Here is a 20,640-nt window from a genome sequence, read left to right as displayed (position 1 = left end):
ACCCCCATAGAGACTGCCAGAGGTCCGGACAACAGGCCCTCCGATTTGACAGACTGAACTCTATCTGAGAAGTAGTTAGTGAACCAGGCGAGGCAGTCTTTGGAGAAACCAAGGCTGTTGAGTCTGCCGATAAGAATACGGTGATTGACAGAGTCGAAAGCCTTGGCCAGGTCGATGAAGTCTGCTCCACAGTACTGTCTTTTATCGATGGCGGTTATGATATCGTTTAGGACCTTGAGTGTGGCTGAGGTGCACCCGTGACCTGCTCGGAAACCAGATTGCATAGCGGAGAAGGTACGGTGGGATTCGAAATGGCAGGATGGATATAGATCTATAACAGTTTGGGTCTAGAGTGTCTCCCCCTTTGAAGAGGGGGATAACCGCGGCCCCTTTCCAATTTTTAGGAATCTCAGACGATACAAAAAAAGAGGTTGAACAGACTAGTAATAGGGGTTGCAACAATGGCGGCAGATACATTTAGGAAGAGAAGGTCCAGATTGTCTAGCCCAGCTGATTTGTAGGGATCCGGATTTTGCAGCTCTTTCAGAACATCAGATGTCTGGATTTGGGTGAAGGAGAAGCTGGGGGCGCTTGGGCCAGTTGTTGCGTGGGGTGCAGAGCTGTTGGCCGGGGTTGGGGTAGCCAGGTGGAAAGCATGGCCAGCAGTAGAGAAATGCTTATTGAAATTCTTGATTATCATGAATTTATCAGTGGTGACAGTGCTTCCGGGTCTCAGTGCAGTGGGCAGCTGGGAGGAGGTACTCTTATTCTCCATGGACTTTACAGTGTCCCAAAACCTTTTGGAATTAGTGCTGCAGGATGCAAATTTATGTTTGAAAAAGCTAGCCTTTGCTTTCCTAACTGACTGTGTGTATTGGTTCCTGACTTTCCTGAAAAGTTGCATATCGCATATCAAACTCACTCCTCAAACTCACTCCTCTGCAAACACACATTCATGCATGCCCACACACGTATACACACGTACACACACACACACACACACACACACACACACACACACACACACACACACACACACACACACACACACACACACACACACACACACAATTGAATACACTGACAGGTTGCATACACATGCCCACACAAGTATACACATTCACACACATTTAATTGAATACACTAACAGGTAGCGCACACACACACAAACACACACACACACAAACACACACACAAATGGAAAAACAGTAAGAAAACTATAACTGTGTGATGAATTCTTATGGGGCAGATTACTTTAGAGGGGTGAGGGGCAGCTGGTTTTTACCTGTTAAACCAGTCGTCAGTGTAGCGGGGGTATGGGTATGGGTCATTGCTGCTGAAGTCATAGCTGGCCTCGGCGTTCTGAAAAGACCGAACACAAGCAGTTTAATCAGACAGGCTACAAGACACAACAGGAAGAGAGAGTGAGAGAAACAAGAAGGTAACAGTAACACAAAACTACAGAGCATCCAATAGAGGTGCAGTGACCTTCTCAAATCTAGTCTTGTCTTGTCCAGTCCCAACCTAGACCGCTGTGATGTGTCGCTTTACTAACGACTCAACTGATGTTCTTGTTGTTGCAGCCTCTGTATATTGGGTGTGGTTCACTGTGTTGTGACGTTTCAGATTATTCTATTAATTTTCCTCTCAGTTACGCAACATGTGTGAGTAAAACACTTTTCTGGACAACACTGAGTCCAATTGTTCTTAACCTGGCAGAATAATTAAAAGGTCGATTGCTTCGAGAATTTTCTTGTAGAATGTCCTCACGCAAAAACATGCTATAATGAAGACCTTTCAGTCTGATGGAAGCATGTCACGTGGAACAGATTAATATGAAGAAAATATCCAAAACACTCACTCGCACAAACACACACACACACACAGTACTAATATGATGGTAATGCATGGTCACAGCAGGGAACAGCGGCTGAGACACTGACACACCAATTATTCCCGCCATTTAATTCCACGTGGCCAAAAGTAATAGAAGCGGAATTAACAGCGGAAAAGCAGGAGAAAACAGATGCATTAGAAGCACATCTGTCGGAGAGTCATCAATCCATGCTGCGTAATCAGCAAATGGCCTGCCCTGCAGCCACACTCACTCACATAGGCACGCACACACAAACAAATCTACAAATCCACCAACCATTACAGGAATCTCAATCTCTGATTTATTCTCTCTCTCTCTCTCTCTCCCCCTCTCTATCTCCCTCTCTCTCTCTCTCTCTCTCTCTCTCTCCCTCTCTCTCTCTCGCTCTCTCTATACACCCCTCCCTCTTTTCTGTAACACTTGCTTCCCTTTGAGATTGTCATTTCAGAAGCCACCTGGAAAGGATGTCTCTCTCAAACTTTGTTGTCTGGAAGTCACTCTGTTTTTCATTTTCCTCTTCCTATTTTTCCACTTTTCTCAACCCAAAACAGTCAACTAGTCACCTTCAAGTCTCTTGCCACTGGGCAAAAACTGGTTGAATCGATGTTGTTTTCACGTCATTTTCTTCAACAACAAAATGTAAGCTGATCAAAATCAAATAGACAAATGTGTCACGTGCCCCGAATACAACTGGTGTCGACTTTACCATGAAATGCTTGCTTATGAGCTCATAGTCTTGTGAGTGTGCATAGAGTCAGTGCAAGATATTGTCAATGCAGATAGTCCGTGTAACCATTTAATGAACTATTTAGCAGTCTTATGGCTTGGGGTAGAAGCTGTTTCAGAAACCTGTTAGTCTGAGTGTCATGTTGTGTCTTGTCTCTGTCCTTTCCCTTCACCCTGTCTCCCTCTGCTGGTCGTTGTTAGGTTACCTTTTCTCCCCCGCTTTCTCCCAGCTGTTCCTTGTCTCCTCTAACTACCCATTCACCCCGTTTCCCACCTGTTCCCTTTTTCCCTCTGATTAGGTCCCTATATCTCTCTCTGTTTCTGTTCCTGTCCTTGTCGGATTCTTGTTTGTGTTTCATGCCTGAGCCAGACTATCGTCATGTTTGCTGTAACCTTGTCCTGTCCTGTCGGAATCTGCCGGTCTATCTGAGCCTACCTATGTTTGGTTATTAAAGAAGCTCTGTTTAAGTTAGTTAGCTTTTGGGTCCTCATTCACTCACCATAACAGAAGAATCCGACCAAGAATGGACCCAGCGACTTCGGATCCTCTCCACTCAGCCGTCGGGATCCAGGGAGCGATGCTAGGCAGACACGAGCAGGAAGTGTCTGCTGCTCGACATGCCGTTGAGACCCTGGCCACCCAAGTCTCCAACCTCACAGAACAGGTTCACCATCTCCGCCTCGATCCACCGGCCACTTCCAGGGCTTTCGAATCTCCGGAGCCCAGAATCAATAACCCGCCGTGTTACTCTGGGGAGCCCACTGAATGCCGCTCGTTCCTCACCCAGTGTGATATTGTGTTTTCTCTCCAGCCCAACACTTACTCCAGGAGCACTGCTCGTGTCGCCTACGTCATATCTCTCCTTATTGGACGGGCTCGTGAGTGGGGCACGGCAATCTGGGAGGCAAGGGCTGAGTGTACTAACCAGTATCAGGACTTTAAGGAGGAGATGATACGGGTTTTTGATCGATCTGTTTTTGGGGAGGAGGCTTCCAGGGCCCTGTCTTCCCTATGTCAAGGCAATCGATCCATAACAGACTACTCTATTGAGTTTCGCACTCTTGCTGTCTCCAGTGGCTGGAACGAGCCGGCCTTGCTCGCTCGTCTTCTGGAGGGTCTCCGCGCAGAGGTAAAGGATGAGATTCTCTCCCGGGAGGTCCCTTCCAGCGTGGATTCCTTGATTGAACTCGCTATTCGCATTGAGCGACGGGTTGATCTTCGTCACCGAGCTCGTGGAAAGGAGCTCGCGCTCTCCGTCGCCCCCCTCTCCGCATCACTACCATCTTCCTCTGCCGGCTCGGGTGCTGAGCCCATGCAGCTGGGAGGTATCCGCATCTCGACTAAGGAGAGGGAACGGAGAATCACCAACCGCCTCTGTCTCTATTGCGGTTCCGCTGGTCATTTTGTCACTTCATGTCCAGTAAAAGGCCAGAGCTCGTCAGTAAGCGGAGGGCTACTGGTGAGCGCTACTACTCCTGTCTCTCCTTCAAGATCCTGCACTACCTTGTCGGTCCATCTACGCTGGACCGGTTCGTCAGCTTCCTGCAGTGCCTTAATAGACTCTGGGGCGGAGGGCTGTTTTATGGACGAGACCTGGGCTCGGGAACATGACATTCCTCTCAGACAGTTAAAGGAGCCCACGGCCTTGTTCGCCCTGGATGGTAGTCCTCTCCCCAGGATTCAGCGTGAGACGCTACCTTTAACCCTCACTGTTTCTGGTAATCATAGTGAAACCATTTCTTTTTTAATTTTTCGTTCACCTTTTACACCTGTTGTTTTGGGCCATCCCTGGCTAGTTTGTCATAATCCTTCCATTAATTGGTCTAGTAATTCTATCCTCTCCTGGAACGTCTCTTGTCATGTGAAATGTTTAATGTCTGCTATCCCTCCTGTTTCCTCTGTCTCTTCTTCACAGGAGGAGCCTGGTGATTTGACAGGGGTGCCGGAGGAATATCACGATCTGCGCACGGTGTTCAGTCGGTCCAGGGCCACCTCTCTTCCTCCACACCGGTCGTATGATTGTAGTATTGATCTCCTTCCGGGAACCACCCCCCCCCGGGGTAGACTATACTCTCTGTCGGCTCCCGAACGTAAGGCTCTCGAAGATTATTTGTCTGTAGCTCTTGACGCCGGTACCATAGTCCCCTCCTCCTCTCCCGCCGGAGCGGGGTTTTTTTTTTTGTCAAGAAGAAGGACGGGTCTCTGCGCCCCTGCATAGATTATCGAGGGCTGAATGACATAACAGTGAAGAATCGTTATCCGCTTCCTCTTATGTCTTCAGCCTTCGAGATCCTGCAGGGAGCCAGGTTTTTCACTAAGTTGGACCTTCGTAACGCTTACCATCTCGTGCGCATCAGGGAGGGGGACGAGTGGAAGACGGCGTTTAACACTCCGTTAGGGCACTTTGAATACCGGGTTCTTCCTTTCGGCCTCGCTAACGCTCCAGCTGTCTTTCAGGCATTAGTCAATGATGTCCTGAGAGACATGCTGAACATCTTTGTTTTCGTCTACCTTGACGATATCCTGATTTTTTCACCGTCACTCCAGATTCATGTTCAGCACGTTCGACGTGTCCTCCAGCGCCTTTTAGAGAATTGTCTTTTTGTGAAGGCTGAGAAGTGCACTTTTCATGCCTCCTCCGTCACATTTCTCGGTTCTGTTATTTCCGCTGAAGGCATTAAGATGGATCCCGCTAAGGTCCAAGCTGTCATTGATTGGCCCGTCCCTAAGTCACGCGTCGAGCTGCAGCGCTTTCTCGGCTTCGCAAACTTCTATCGTCGTTTCATCCGTAATTTCGGTCAGGTGGCAGCTCCTCTCACAGCCCTTACTTCTGTCAAGACGTGCTTTAAGTGGTCCGTTTCCGCCCAGGGAGCTTTTGATCTCCTCAAGAATCGTTTTACATCCGCTCCTATCCTTGTTACACCTGACGTCTCTAGACAGTTCGTTGTCGAGGTTGACGCGTCAGAGGTGGGCGTGGGAGCCATTCTTTCTCAGCGCTCCCTCTCTGACGACAAGGTCCACCCATGCGCGTATTTTTCTCATCGCCTGTCGCCGTCGGAACGTAACTATGATGTGGGTAACCGCGAACTGCTCGCCATCCGGTTAGCCCTAGGCGAATGGCGACAGTGGTTGGAGGGGGCGACCGTTCCTTTTGTCGTTTGGACTGACCATAGGAACCTCGAGTACATCCGTTCTGCCAAACGACTTAATGCGCGTCAGGCGCGTTGGGCGCTGTTTTTCGCTCGTTTCGAGTTCGTGATTTCTTATCGTCCGGGCTCTAAGAACACCAAGCCTGATGCTTTGTCTCGTCTCTTCAGTTCTTCAGTAGCCTCCACTGACCCCGAGGGGATTCTCCCTGAGGGGCGTGTTGTCGGGTTGACTGTCTGGGGAATTGAGAGGCAGGTAAAACAAGCGCTCACTCACACTCCGTCGCCGCGCGCTTGTCCTAGGAACCTTCTTTTCGTTCCCGTTCCTACTCGTCTGGCCGTTCTTCAGTGGGCTCACTCTGCCAAGTTAGCCGGCCACCCTGGCGTTCGGGGTACGCTTGCTTCCATTCGCCAGCGTTTTTGGTGGCCCACCCGGGAGCATGACACGCGTCGTTTCGTGGCTGCTTGTTCGGTCTGCGCGCAGACTAAGTCCGGTAACTCTCCTCCTGCCGGCCGTCTCAGGCCGCTTCCTATTCCCTCTCGACCGTGGTCTCACATCGCCTTAGATTTTGTCACCGGACTGCCTTCGTCAGCGGGGAAGACTGTTATTCTTACGGTTGTCGATAGGTTCTCTAAGGCGGCTCATTTCATTCCCCTTGCTAAGCTTCCTTCTGCTAAAGAGACGGCACAAATCATCATCGAGAATGTTTTCAGAATTCATGGCCTTCCGTCAGACGTCGTTTCGGACAGAGGTCCGCAATTCACGTCTCAATTTTGGAGGGAGTTTTGCCGTTTGATTGGGGCTTCCGTCAGTCTCTCTTCCGGCTTTCACCCCCAGTCTAACGGTCAAGCAGAACGGGCCAATCAGACTATTGGTCGCATCTTACGCAGTCTTTCTTTTCGCAACCCTGCGTCTTGGTCAGAACAGCTCCCCTGGGCAGAATACGCCCACAACTCGCTTCCTTCGTCTGCGACCGGGCTATCTCCTTTTCAGAGTAGCCTCGGGTACCAGCCTCCGCTGTTCTCATCTCAGTTCGCCGAGTCCAGCGTCCCCTCCGCTCAGGCTTTTGTCCAACGTTGCGAGCGCACCTGGAAGAGGGTCAGGTCTGCACTTTGCCGTTATAGGGCGCAGACTGTGAGGGCTGCTAATAAGCGTAGAACTAAGAGTCCTAGATATTGTCGCGGTCAGAGAGTTTGGCTCTCCACTCAGAACCTTCCCCTTAAGACGGCTTCTCGCAAGTTGACCCCGCGGTTCATTGGTCCGTTCCGTATTTCTCGGGTCATTAATCCTGTCGCAGTTCGACTTCTTCTTCCGCGATACCTTCGTCGCGTCCACCCGGTCTTCCATGTCTCCTGTATTAAGCCCGTTCTTCGCGCCCCCGCTCGTCTTCCCCCCCCCCCCCCCCCATCCTTGTCGAGGGCGCACCCATCTACAGGGTCCGCAGGATTTTGGACATGCGTCCTCGGGGCCGTGGTCACCAGTACCTTGTCGATTGGGAGGGGTACGGTCCTGAGGAGAGGAGTTGGGTTCCCTCTCGGGACGTGCTGGACCGTGCGCTGATCGAGGATTTCCTCCGTTGCCGCCAGGTTTCCTCCTCGAGTGCGCCAGGAGGCGCTCGGTGAGTGGGGGGGTACTGTCATGTTGTGTCTTGTCTCTGTCCTTTCCCTTCACCCTGTCTCCCTCTGCTGGTCGTTGTTAGGTTACCTTTTCTCCCCCGCTTTCTCCCAGCTGTTCCTTGTCTCCTCTAACTACCCATTCACCCCGTTTCCCACCTGTTCCCTTTTTCCCTCTGATTAGGTCCCTATATCTCTCTCTGTTTCTGTTCCTGTCCTTGTCGGATTCTTGTTTGTGTTTCATGCCTGAGCCAGACTATCGTCATGTTTGCTGTAACCTTGTCCTGTCCTGTCGGAATCTGCCGGTCTATCTGAGCCTACCTATGTTTGGTTATTAAAGAAGCTCTGTTTAAGTTAGTTAGCTTTTGGGTCCTCATTCACTCACCATAACACTGAGATCTGATGCTTTGGCGGACGGCAGCAGATTTAACTGTCTAGGCTTGGGTGGCTGAATTCTTTGGCAATTCTTCGGGCCTGCCTCTGACACCGCGTGATAGAGGTCCTGGATGGCAGGGAGCTCGGCCCCAGTGATGCCCTGGGTAACGCTTTGAGGTCGAAGGCAGTGCATTTGCCATACCAATCAGTGATGCATCCAGTCAAGATTCTCATCATGGTGCAGCTGTAGAACCTTCTGAGGATCCACGGGCCAATTTCAGCCTCCTGAGTGGGAAGAGGTGCTGCTCTTTACAACAGTGCGGGTGTGTGTGGACCATGTTAAGTCCGTAGTGATTTGGACGCCAAGGAACTTGAAGCTCTTGGCCTGTTCCACTACAGCCCCATCGATGTGGATGGGGGCGTTCTCTCCCCTCTTTCTCCTGTAGTCCACGATCAGCTCCTTGGTCTTACTGACGTTGAGGTTGTTGTCATGGCACCACATTGACAAGTCTTTGACCTCCACCCTGTAGGCAAGGGGTTCCCAATTTTTTTTAGTCCACGAACCCATTTTGATATCTCAAAATTATAGCGACCCCAACCATGTGAAAACCATTATGTAATTAACAACCAATGTTTACTTTTTTAATGTGGGGCTATGACGGTCAATTTCAAATGTGTCTGACATAATGTCTCTGTCGCGTTCAAAACAACTGGAAACTGGGAACTCATAAATCTCTAACTTCCGACTTCAGTGCATTCAAGACAACTGGAACTTGGGGAGAAAAAAAATTCGCTTTGAACAGTCATCCAACTCCAAGTCGGGAACTCGGGCCTCTTTCCAAAGCTCAGACTTTCTGACCTGAAGATCACTGATGTCATGATTTGACCTAGTGTTTTTCTGAGTTTCCAGTTGTCTTGAAAGCATCATTATCTCACCACCACTAATGAGATGGGTGTGCTTGATGCATGTCACGTCAGAGCTTCTCAAAGTCAGGGGCTGTGATCAACAGTGTGCATCTCATCTCTGCTGTCACATCCAACCTGGTTTGATATTTGGTTTTAATGCAGACAAGAGCAGTGCTGATTCCAGCTTCACACAGATATGAGCTGGTGAAGGATACAATACGTTTTAATGTTCTGAGGGAGATGGCAGGGTATTATTCCCTTCGAGTCAGGAACCAAAACAGCTCGAAAGGCTCCACTTAACTTGACAGATCGAAAGGCCCCACCGCACCCCTGAAAGTGGCCTACCCTCCCCACCTGGGGCCCGCCCGTCAGGAAGACCAGGATCCAGTTGCAGAGAGAGGTGTTCAGTCCCAGGGTCCCTAGCTTGGTGGTGAGCTTAGAGGGGACTACGGTGTTGAACGCTGAGCTGTAGTCTATGAACACCATTCTCACGTAGTTATTTCCCCTATTGTCCAGGTGGGAGAGGGCAGTGTGATGCGCAATTGCGATGGTGTCATTTGTAGATCTGTGGGGACGGTATCCAAATTGGAGTGAGTCCAGGGTGTCTAGGAGGGTGGTGTTGATGTGTTTCTTGACCAGCCTTTTAAAGCACTTCTTAATTACAGATGTGCGTGCTACAGGGCTATAGTAATTTAGGCAGGTTACCTTACCTTGGAGTTCTTGGGAACAGAGACAATTGTGGTCAGCTTGAAACATGTTGGGATTACAGACTAGGACAAGGAGAGATTGATGATGTTGAATCAACATGGAAAACTGAGTCATCAATGTTAGGGAATTTCATATATTTTTCATCCAACTTTTAACCTAAATCCATGGTAACATTTTTTGTTGATTTCCCAATGAATTCACATTAGGTGACAACTCAACCAAATCAAAACTAAATGTTGAAATTATGTCTGTGCCCAGTGGGTTGTCACTGTGTTTCCCCTGTTTTTATGTTAGACAGTCTCTCTCTCTCTCTAACTCTCCACTGCTGTCTCTCTCATCTTCCTCTCTCCTTCAGCTCAGTCACATTCAAAATCCCCTGTAGTTCTAATCACCATTCCCCGTCATTTCTCTATTTGTAGCTTGTCTGTCTGAATGGCATTTATGACTCGTGGAGTTTTTACAGAGCAGTGTGCTCGGTCACCAGAGACACGAGGGAGATGGCGGTGAAAGTGTGGTGGTGATCATTAGAAGTATAGAGCTAAACCCATCAGATTTTACCGGGTGGACTGGCCAGGTCAGACCTTAGCAAGATACCAGCTGACATTTCCCAGCGAGGATATAGGGATGACTCAGTGAGGGACAAAGAGATGCCAAAACACTGCACCCTGCTGCTCTGCTCTGCTGCTCTGCTGTATCAGCCGAGTGGAGCAGGAAACCAGGTAGTAACAAGGTGAAGAGAATGACTTCCAGCACCGTGGCTGTAGTGTGAGTAAGATTGTCTGGAGGGGTTGATACCTCGGTATCAGTGGAGGCTGGTGGGAGGCACTATAGGAGGACGGTCTCATTGTAATAGCTGGAATGGAATAAATGGAAACGTTTGGTTTCCATATGTTTGATGTGTTTGATACCGTTCCATTATTTCCATCCCCGCCATTACAATGAGCCTGTCCTCCTATAGCTTCCTTCCATCAGCCTCCTCTGCTCTGTATACAGAGAGGGTTGAGGCTGAAGGTTGGTGTTAGGACAAAAAGTTACTGGTGTTAATTTATTTGTCACATGCGCCGAATACAACAAATCAAATCAAATCAAATCAAATCCAATTTTATTTGTCACATACACATGGTTAGCAGATGTTAATGCGAGTGTAGCGAAACGCTTGTGCTTCTAGTTCCGACAATGCAGTAATAACCAACAAGTAATCTAACTAACAATTCCAAAACTACTGTCTTGTACACAGTGTAAGGGGATAAAGAATATGTACATAAGGATATATGAATGAGTGATGGTACAGAGCAGCATAGGCAAGATACAGTAGATGGTATCGAGTACAGTATGTACAAATGAGATGAGTATGTAAACAAAGTGGCATAGTGGCACAAGTGTAGACCTTACCGTGAATTGCTTACTTACAAGCCCTTAACCAACAGTGCAGTTCAAGAAGAGTTAAGAAAATATTTACCAAGTAGACTAAAGTTAAAAAAATAAAAATTAAAGTAACACAATAAGAATAACAATAACGAGGCTATATACAAGGGGCACCGGTACAGAGTCAGTGTGCGGGGGTACAGGTTAGTTGAGGTAATTTGTACATGTAGGTAGGGGTGAAGTGACTATGCATAGATAATAAACAGCAAGTAGCAGCAGTGTACAAAAGGGAGGGGTGGTGGTCGATTTTATTAATTGTTCAGCAGTCTTATGGTTTGGGGGTAGAAGCTGTTGGTCCTAGACTTGGTGCTCCAGTACCGATTGCCATGCGGTAGCAGAGAAAACAGTCTATAACTTGGGTGACTGGAGTCTCTGTCAATTTTATGGGCTTTCCTCTGACACCGCCTATTATATAGGTCCTGGATGGCAGGAAGCTTGGCCTCATTGATGTACAGGGCCATTCACACTACCCTCTGTAGCGCCTTACAGTCAGATGCCGAGCAGTTGCCATACCAGGCGGTGATGCAACCGGTCAGGATGCTCTCGATGGTGCAGCTGTAGAACCTTTTGAGGATCTGGGAACCAATTTCAGTCTCCTTAGGGGGAAAAGGTTTTGCCGTGCCCTCTTCATGACTGTCTTGGCATGTTTGGATCATGATAGTTCATTGGTGATGTGGACACCATAGAACTTGAAACTCTCGACCTGCCCCACTACAGCCCAGTCAATGTTAATGGGGGCCTGTTCGGCCTGCCTTTTCCTGTTGTCCACGATCTTCTCCTTTGTCTTGCTCACATTGAGGGAGAGGTTGTTGTCCTGGCACCACACTGCCAGTTCTCTGACCTCCTCCCTATAGTCCATCTCATCGTTGTCGGTGATCAGGCCTACCACTGTTGTGTCGTCAGCAAACTTAATGGTGGTGTTGGAGTCATGTTTGGCCACACAGTCATGGGTGAACAGGGAGTACAGGAGGGGACTAAGTACACACCCCTGAGGGGCCCCAGTGTTAAGGATCAGCATGACAGAAGAGTTGTTGCCAACTCTTAACACCTGGGGGCGGCCCGCCAGGAAGTCCAGGACCCAGTTGCAGAGGGAGGTGTTTAGTCCCAGAGTTCTTAGCTTAGTGATGAGCTTCGTGGGCACTATGGTGTTGAATGCTGAGATGTAGTCAATGAACATCATTCTCACATAGGTGTTCCTTTTGAGTATACGTCAGCACAAAATGTACAGATCATTCAACATTATACAAATACTTGGTGGTTGTATTCAAACCACTCACAAAAAGTCAAATTTAGGACAGGCAGAACTTAATGTGCTCGTGCAGGCTTCCGCTGGATTTCTTAAAACGCGACACACGGGAGATTACATGTGTGTTATAAAAACTTGATTGCAACCACCCACAATAATAAACAAGGAGATCAGTTGATCTCTCGCTGTTACCGTGTCAAGTGATTATGATACTAGACAGCTGTGTCTAGGTTCCCTACTCCCACCCACAATGAAAATATCAACCTATCAGGAGTATTTTAAACTGTAAAAAAAGTATACTTATTTGAGTATAAGAATATAGAAGGAGTAGGCCTATATTTCATTTAAATGTTTCACCTTAAATGACAAAATAACATGTGTGCTGTTTGAAATAACTTTATCAGACAGCCTTTTATTTTGAATAAAATAGATAATATAGACCTAACTCATCATAATTGACTTGATTCAATACACATTTCAAATATGGACAGTCCGGGATAGTTTTCCCCAAGCTTGATAAGTAACAACCATACTATTCAACAATAACTTTATTTTTAAAACAATATGTAATTAATGGATTACATAAAATTAATAAGAATAGGCAACGCCAAAAAGTAGTGCAACTGAGATCAGCTGTGTGGGTGATTTTTCCACGTATGGATGGTTTAACGAGAGATTACCTTGTGTTAGTACACTGGCCAATGTTCATTGCAATAGGCCCCTTATATTATATAAGGTCAAAGCCCTGCTTAGATTTTCAATCCCCTGCTGTATTGAATATTACCACATCCTCAAATTAACTATGCACTAGAAATGCTCTCATGCCTCTCTCAGAGTACCACTTATGATATTCTCATTATGAACAAAGGAAGGTCGTTTGATATTAAAAAAGTATAAATATTCCAAAGCTTGGCCCAAAGCTTTTGAATATGGAGTGTCCTCATATACCAGTTTGGAAACACATACTGTGAAATTTGTTGTAGACTAATTTACATCAATAGACTACTAATTGATATCCTAAGTGTGAAAAAAAAAGAGTTCTCTCTGGTTCCTTATTAAACTCATTCGTCATGATTATCTTTACCACACCATCTTCGTCATGCAGTACTTGCCAATACAAGAGACTCAGAATCCCTTAACAACCTAATAAAATACAGGCACACGCACACTAAAACACACACTGTACGAGATGAACCCTTGTGATTATGTGACATCACCGGGCGTTGGCATGGTAATTTCCCTTAGAGGAAAGAAAGTAATCCTTGAACAATATAAAGACACAACATCCAATAATACTGCAGTAACAACATCCCAATGCAACATCCCAGTGCAGATAGGGGCACTGACAAACCTCCAGCTTGCTAGAGACTACCCAAAAACCAGATAGGAGAAAAAAAATCACATTGTCAAAAGTCCTTCAGATGATAACATTGATAACTGCTTTAAGTTAGTTACATTATCAAGAGTAGGATGTCTGTCGGAACGATGTGTAAGAGGCGCTAAACAAGATTGGCCCGGCTTTACCTGACATCTGCTGCCCTTTGATAATGGCATCATATTATAATGATGACTACGGCACCATAATTTCTTATTTCTGTTTTAAATTTTGATAAATGTGCAAAAATGTCAAAAAAACTGTTTGTGCTTCGTCATTATGGGGCAGTGTGTAGATTGATGAATTTTAGAATAAGTCTGTAACATAACAAAATGTGGAAAAAGGGAATTGGTCTGAATACTTTCCAAATGCACTGTATAATCGTGCGCTCTTGCACATACTAATGCAGACCAATCAATAGTGGCTGATTGCAGTGTTTGTAGTCTTCTGAAAAATAGGAATACATAAACCAACAACAGCTTCGGCCCTGGAAGAGAGTGAAGATGCAATAAATGAGATTATCAGCCTCCTACACACACACACACACACACACACACACACACACACACACACACACACACACACACACACACACACACACACACACACACACACACACACACACACACAAACCCACAGGAAGTGTATAGCACTAAGTCAGTTTTAGATCGTTACACAGCGTGATCCATCAGCCCAGTAGAGCATGCATGTCCTGCATCATCCTGACTGCCACGCTCACGACAGGCTATTTTTGGGGTAAGACTCATCCCAGTTAACAGGCAAGAAACATACACACACACACACAGGCATCACACAGGAACCACAGAGCTTATGTCAAAAAGCTGAAAAGCTGAACAGAACTGCACACAGTATCAAGTTTCCTTGCCTATCTTAAAATAATTCCCCTTTTTCCAATATCCTCCGACTGAAAGGAAATAGTTTACATTTAATCATCTCTCTCTCTCTCCCTCACTCTCACTCTCTCCCTCTTCTGCCGTCTCATCTTTCACCTTCTCTGAAGCTCTGAAATCTTTCCAAGATGAGAGGAAAGAGAAGGGAGGAGAAGCAGAGATGAAGGGATGGAGGAACAGCACTGTGTGTATGTGTGTGTGTTTGTGTGTGTCTAATTGCATCCCACAGCAGAGATGCAGCATAGCCTTTCAGTACTGTTCATTACTGTGTCTCTATGAGAGAACATATTACTGGATGGTGCTGTGTTACAAAAGACATGACTGGTTTCCTGTATCAGTATTGGGCACCCTGCTGTAAACGATTCTGTCAGATCCGATAACATTCACAACTCTCACTATCAGTCAAAACAACAGCCATTTCAACAACAGCCATTTCAACAACAGCCATTTCAGAATTTCAGCAGTTGGCCAGTTCTGTTTACCACTGAACACTGAGCTTATTGAGTATATAGTCAATAGATGTTCACTAGTACTGCAGTGTCAATAGTTAAATAATATATTTTGCAATGTGAGTTCCTTACTTTTACTCCTTAGTCTTTTTCCTGTTTCTGGCCAGCAACACTGGCAGTCTTTTGAGGTGTTATTATCAGTATTCTGGAGTTGGAATATCACAATATGCGGTGCTAGCTACCCTGGCATTATCTGTACCAGTGACAGATCGGCCTGCCATCCCGCCTGCCACAGTGCTGTACGCATTAACATTAAACAGCTTGGCTGGCCGGATGCCTGTCTACCCGTCCTCCAAGGATTCAAGGAGACTTGCCAACCATGAAGGAAACTTGGAATACACCTGCCACTGGCACCGCCACTGGCACTCAACAACAGACCTGTGACAAGTGCCATTTCAAGGCCTGATTTATGTCAAAACAGCAATACAGGGAATTAACAGAGAGGATTGTGAAATGAGAACAAAGATTAAGCACTTACGTAGTTTGATGCAAGATCTGGGTGGAGATAGTCGATCCCTGAAACATAATTTCAACATAAATTAGTGAGATAATGCTATACATTTTTCCCCAAAGGAATTTAGGTCTTGAGGGGAGGTTTTGACCTTTATAAGAAGATGTCAACCAACAAATGGTCACTTATTTTACGTTGTACTTATTACATTCTAATGTGGAGCTGGTCGGTACTTGTACATGTCATTTGTTCAAATGGTATTTAGTTCATTAACCATGTGTAGATACCTTGTCGTCATGAACTATAAATAACCACATTAATAAGTGGATGATTAATACCTTTAAATCTGTATTTATAATTGACACATACTGTGTAGTGGCCACCAATTGTTATGAATGGCTACCAACTCTGGTCGTGAATAGCTACAGGTAGTGGTGGAAAAAGTACCCAATAATAATACTTTACAAACACAGTATTTGTGTTTAGTGAGTCCGCCAGATCAGAGGCAGTAGGGATGGCAATGCGTTATATTGATAGGTGCGTGAATTGGACCATATTGCTGTCCTGTCTGAGCATGCAAAATGTAAGAAGTAGTAAAAAGTAAAAAGTACAGAATTTATTTTGGAACGTAGTGAAGTAAAAGTAAATATAAATAGTCAAAAAAACTACAGGAATTACTTAAGTAGTACTTCAAGTTTTTTTTACTTAGTTCCTTAACACTGGCTACAGGGTATAAAGTAGGGGTATCAAACACACAGCCCCTGCGGGTGGTATGACAAAAAAAAGCCCTCAATCTACTGTGCATTTAAATGATTAAAACCAAATCGAAACTGTGTATAAATTACATTATACAGTCTCTTCACTCTGTCCAGCTCACTAACAGTCACCTGATTAAAAGCTAAACAGTCAGAGAGAATCAAAAAATCCCCACAAAAACATGGATAGCTGACCTTATGTTTATTGCAAATTTTGACGGTGAGGAAATATAACACATTTTCAGAGTGAACATCTGGACCTCGGTGGAGGCCGCATGTATAGGGCTTTAGCCCAGAACTACAATCCCAGTGATGACCTCTATTGAGATATTACTCTGGACTACTCACTATTCTGGACGGTTCTGACTTAGAATATGTGGACAACTATAAATACCTAGGTGTCTGGCTCAACTGTAAACTCTACTTCCAGACTCATATTAAGCACCTCAATCCAAAATTAAGTCTAGAATCGGCTTCATATTTTGCAACAAAGCCTCCTTCACTCATGCTGCCAAACATACCCTCGTAAAACTGACTATCCTACTGATCCTTAACTTTGGCGATATCATTTACAAAATAACCTCCAACACTCTACTCAACAAATTGGATGCAGTCTATCACAGTGCCATCCGTTTTGTCAGCAAAGCCCCATATACTACCAACCACTGCGACCTGTATGCTCTCGTTGGCTGGTCCTCGCTACATATTCGTCGCCAAACCCACTGGCTCCAGGTCTCAGCTCACTGGTCACCATAGAACCACCCACCCATAGCACGTGCTCCAGCAGGTACAGTGCCTTGCGAAAGTATTCGGCCCCCTTGAACTTTGCGACCTTTTGCCACATTTCAGGCTTCAAACATAAAGATATAAAACTGTATTTTTTTGTGAAGAATCAACAACAAGTGGGACACAATCATGAAGTGGAACGACATTTATTGGATATTTCAAACTTTTTTAACAAATCAAAAACTGAAAAATTGGGCGTGCAAAATTATTCAGCCCCCTTAAGTTAATACTTTGTAGCGCCACCTTTTGCTGCGATTACAGCTGTAAGTCGCTTGGGGTATGTCTCTATCAGTTTTGCACATCGAGAGACTGACATTTTTTCCCATTCCTCCTTACAAAACAGCTCGAGCTCAGTGAGGTTGGATGGAGAGCATTTATGAATGTATTTGGCTCCATCCATCTTCCCATCAATTTTAACCATCTTCCCTGTCCCTGCTGAAGAAAAGCAGGCCCAAACCATGATGCTGCCACCACCATGTTTGACAGTGGGGATGGTGTGTTCAGCTGTGTTGCTTTTACGCCAAACATAACGTTTTGCATTGTTGCCAAAAAGTTCAATTTTGGTTTCATCTGACCAGAGCACCTTCTTCCACATGTTTGGTGTGTCTCCCAGGTGGCTTGTGGCAAACTTTAAACGACACTTTTTATGGATATCTTTAAGAAATGGCTTTCTTCTTGCCACTCTTCCATAAAGGCCAGATTTGTGCAATATACGACTGATTGTTGTACTATGGACAGAGTCTCCCACCTCAGCTGTAGATCTCTGCAGTTCATCCAGAGTGATCATGGGCCTCTTGGCTGCAGCTCTGATCAGTCTTCTCCTTGTATGAGCTGAAAGTTTAGAGGGATGGCCAGGTCTTGGTAGATTTGCAGTGGTCTGATACTCCTTCCATTTCAATATTATCGCTTGCACAGTGCTCCTTGGGATGTTTAAAGCTTGGGAAATCTTTTTGTATCCAAATCCGGCTTTAAACTTCTTCACAACAGTATCTCGGACCTGCCTGGTGTGTTCCTTGTTCTTCATGATGCTCTCTGCGCTTTTAACGGACCTCTGAGACAATCACAGTGCAGGTGCATTTATACGGAGACTTGATTACACACAGGTGGATTGTATTTATCATCATTAGTCATTTAGGTCAACATTGGATCATTCAGAGATCCTCACTGAACTTCTGGAGAGAGTTTGCTGCACTGAAAGTAAAGGGGCTGAATAATTTTGCACGCCCAATTTTTCAGTTTTTGATTTGTTAAAAAAAGTGTGAAATATCCAATAAATGTCGTTCCACTTCATGATTGTGTCCCACTTGTTGTTGATTCTTCACAAAAAAATACAGTTTTATATCTTTATGTTTGAAGCCTGAAATGTGGCAAAAGGTCGCAAAGTTCAAGGGGGCCGAATACTTTCGCAAGGCACTGTATATTACACTGGTCATCCCCAAAGCCAGCACCTCCTTTGGCCGCCTTTCCTTCCAGTTCTCTGCTGCCAATGACTGGAACGAATTGCAAAAATCACTGGAGTTGGAGACTTACTGTATATCTCCCTCACTAACTTGAAGCATCAGCTGTCAGAGCAACTTACCAATCTCTGCAGCTGTACACAGCCCATCGTTAAATAACCCATCCAACTACCTACCTCATCCCCATATTTGTTTTTGTTTTTCTGCTATTTTGCACACCAGTATTTCTACTTACACATCCTCATCTGCACATCTATCACTCCAGTGTTAATTGCTAAATTGTAATTACTTCGCCACTATTGGCCTATTTATTGCCTTACCTCCTTACTTCATTTGCACACACAATATATAGCTTTTTCTATTGTGTTATTGACTGTACGTTTGTTTATCCCATGTGTAACTCTGTGTTGTTGTTTTTGCACTGCTTTGCTTTATCTTGGCCTCGTTAAATAAAGGTGAAATAAATCAAATAAAAAATAAAAAGATAGTGATACACCTTCAACCGTAAGGTCTATCTATACTGGTACCTACCATCGTCCATGATGGCTATGGTGATGCCTCTCCCGGTGTAGCCCAGCCCCCAAGCCTCAGCCACATTGAGGTCCAGTCCGGGGGTCCCATCAGCCTGGCCCGTGTTGATCTAATCAGTCACACAAACAATATGGAGACAGTCCGTGACGCAGGGCACCCAGCCGAGCGGCCATTAGATAATTAGTCAACATGGAGGAAGATAGGGGTAAGGAAGGGGTGAGGAAGAGATGAGGTGTGGAGGATGGGAGGGAGGGGGAGTAAATGTCACAGATATGGCACTTAGCTGGGATCCTACTGCAGAGCGTTTAATCTGACAAGTGGAACAAAGGAAGGCACGTTGGCCCTGGCGGAAAGGAAAGTCACGCTTGCCAGTCTAGGGTAAACACTGGGGGAGGAGACTGACATAAACAGGGAGATGAGATGGTGTGGGCAATATTGACTGGCCTAATGAGAAGACTTAATCTCCATAGGAGGAGCAGCAGTGAATATGTCTGTGATCAGTGGTCAGTGAGTGAACAAGTATAACGGATGCTGATGACAACTCACCAGATACCACTGTTTGCTGAATAGGGGGTCGGTAATTTTGACGTCAATTTCGTTGATGCTTCTGTAGCCTCGCTTCTGTCGGCCGAAGCCCTCCTGGTCCAATACATTCTTTACCTGAGAAAGGAAATGCAAATATTACACCATGAGCCCTTTATATTCAGAGTAATCTGAATCAATATAGTCAAAATGTATCATTACAATGTACTTCAGGTGTATATGGTGACTATACAAGAAACCCACTCATAAACACTTTACCTATAAGTAATTTGCATAACTGTGCAAAGTGTACATTGGAGGGAACTGCTTTTAATTTGTTTGAACTGAACATCCATTCAAAGGGAATATTAGCTGACATATGAAATTGTTTGAGATGGTCATACTATAGATTATTTAGCTATATGATTTTTAATTTTAGGGCCCCTTTAGGTATCAAAAGTTTGGACACACATACTCATTCAAGGGCTTTGCTTTATTTTTTACTATTTTCTACATTCTAAAATAATATTGAAGACATCACAACGATGAAATAACACATATGGAATCATTGAGGAACCAAAACATTGTGAAACAAATCAAAGTATCCACCCTTTCCCTTGATGACAGCTTTGCACACTCTTGGCATTATCTCAACCAGCTTCACCTGGAATGCTTTTCCAACAGTCTAAAAAGAGATCCCACATATGCTGAGCAGTTGTTGGCTGCTTTTCCTTCACTCTGCAGTCCAACTAATCATAAACCATCTCAATTGGGTTGAGGTCGGGTGATTGTGGAGGCCAGGTCATCTGATGCAGCACTCCATCACTCTCCTTCTTGAACAAATAGCCCTTACACAGCCTGGAGGAGTGTTGGGTAATTGTCCTGTTGAAAAACAAATGAGGGTCCGACTAAGCGCAAACCAGATGGGATGGCGTATCGCTGCAGAATACTGTGGTAGCCATGCTGGTTAAGTGTGCCTTGAATTCTAAGTAAATGAATGACAGTGTCACCAGCAAAGTAAGCCCACACCATCACACCTCCTCCTCCATGCTTCACGGTGGGAACCAGACATCTGTAAATCATCCGTTCACCTACTCTGCATCTCACAAAGACAAAGCAATTGGAACCAAACATCTCAAATTTGTACTCATCAGACCAAATGACAGATTTGTCATGTTCATTGCTCATGGTTCTTGTTGCAAGCAAGTCTCTCCTTCTTTTTGGTGTCCTTTAGTAGAGGTTTCTTTGCAGCAATTCGATCATGAAGGCCTGATTCATGCAGTCTCCTCTGAACAGCTGATGTTGAGATGTGTCTGTTAC

The 20,640-nt window shown here is 45.5% G+C and overlaps 1 protein-coding gene across 1 annotated transcript in view; it reads right to left on the bottom strand.

Moving 5' to 3' along the window:
- Nucleotides 1-20,640, bottom strand: part of pcsk2 (proprotein convertase subtilisin/kexin type 2) — an 88,185-nt gene that overhangs the window by 46,904 nt on the left and 20,641 nt on the right. The window contains exons 3-6 of the mRNA XM_021611043.2: nt 19,345-19,458; nt 18,799-18,907; nt 15,297-15,334; nt 1,286-1,362 (exon numbers count right to left, since the gene is read on the bottom strand). Of these exons, the coding sequence (XP_021466718.2) occupies nt 1,286-1,362; nt 15,297-15,334; nt 18,799-18,907; nt 19,345-19,458 (338 nt within the window). The remainder of the gene's footprint in view (nt 1-1,285; nt 1,363-15,296; nt 15,335-18,798; nt 18,908-19,344; nt 19,459-20,640) is intronic.

Source organism: Oncorhynchus mykiss, chromosome 1 (assembly GCF_013265735.2).
Source record: "Oncorhynchus mykiss isolate Arlee chromosome 1, USDA_OmykA_1.1, whole genome shotgun sequence".
NCBI lineage: Eukaryota > Metazoa > Chordata > Actinopteri > Salmoniformes > Salmonidae > Oncorhynchus > Oncorhynchus mykiss.
The sequence above is the reverse complement of the archived record's forward strand: the minus strand, read 5'-3'. Positions and strand labels throughout refer to the sequence as shown.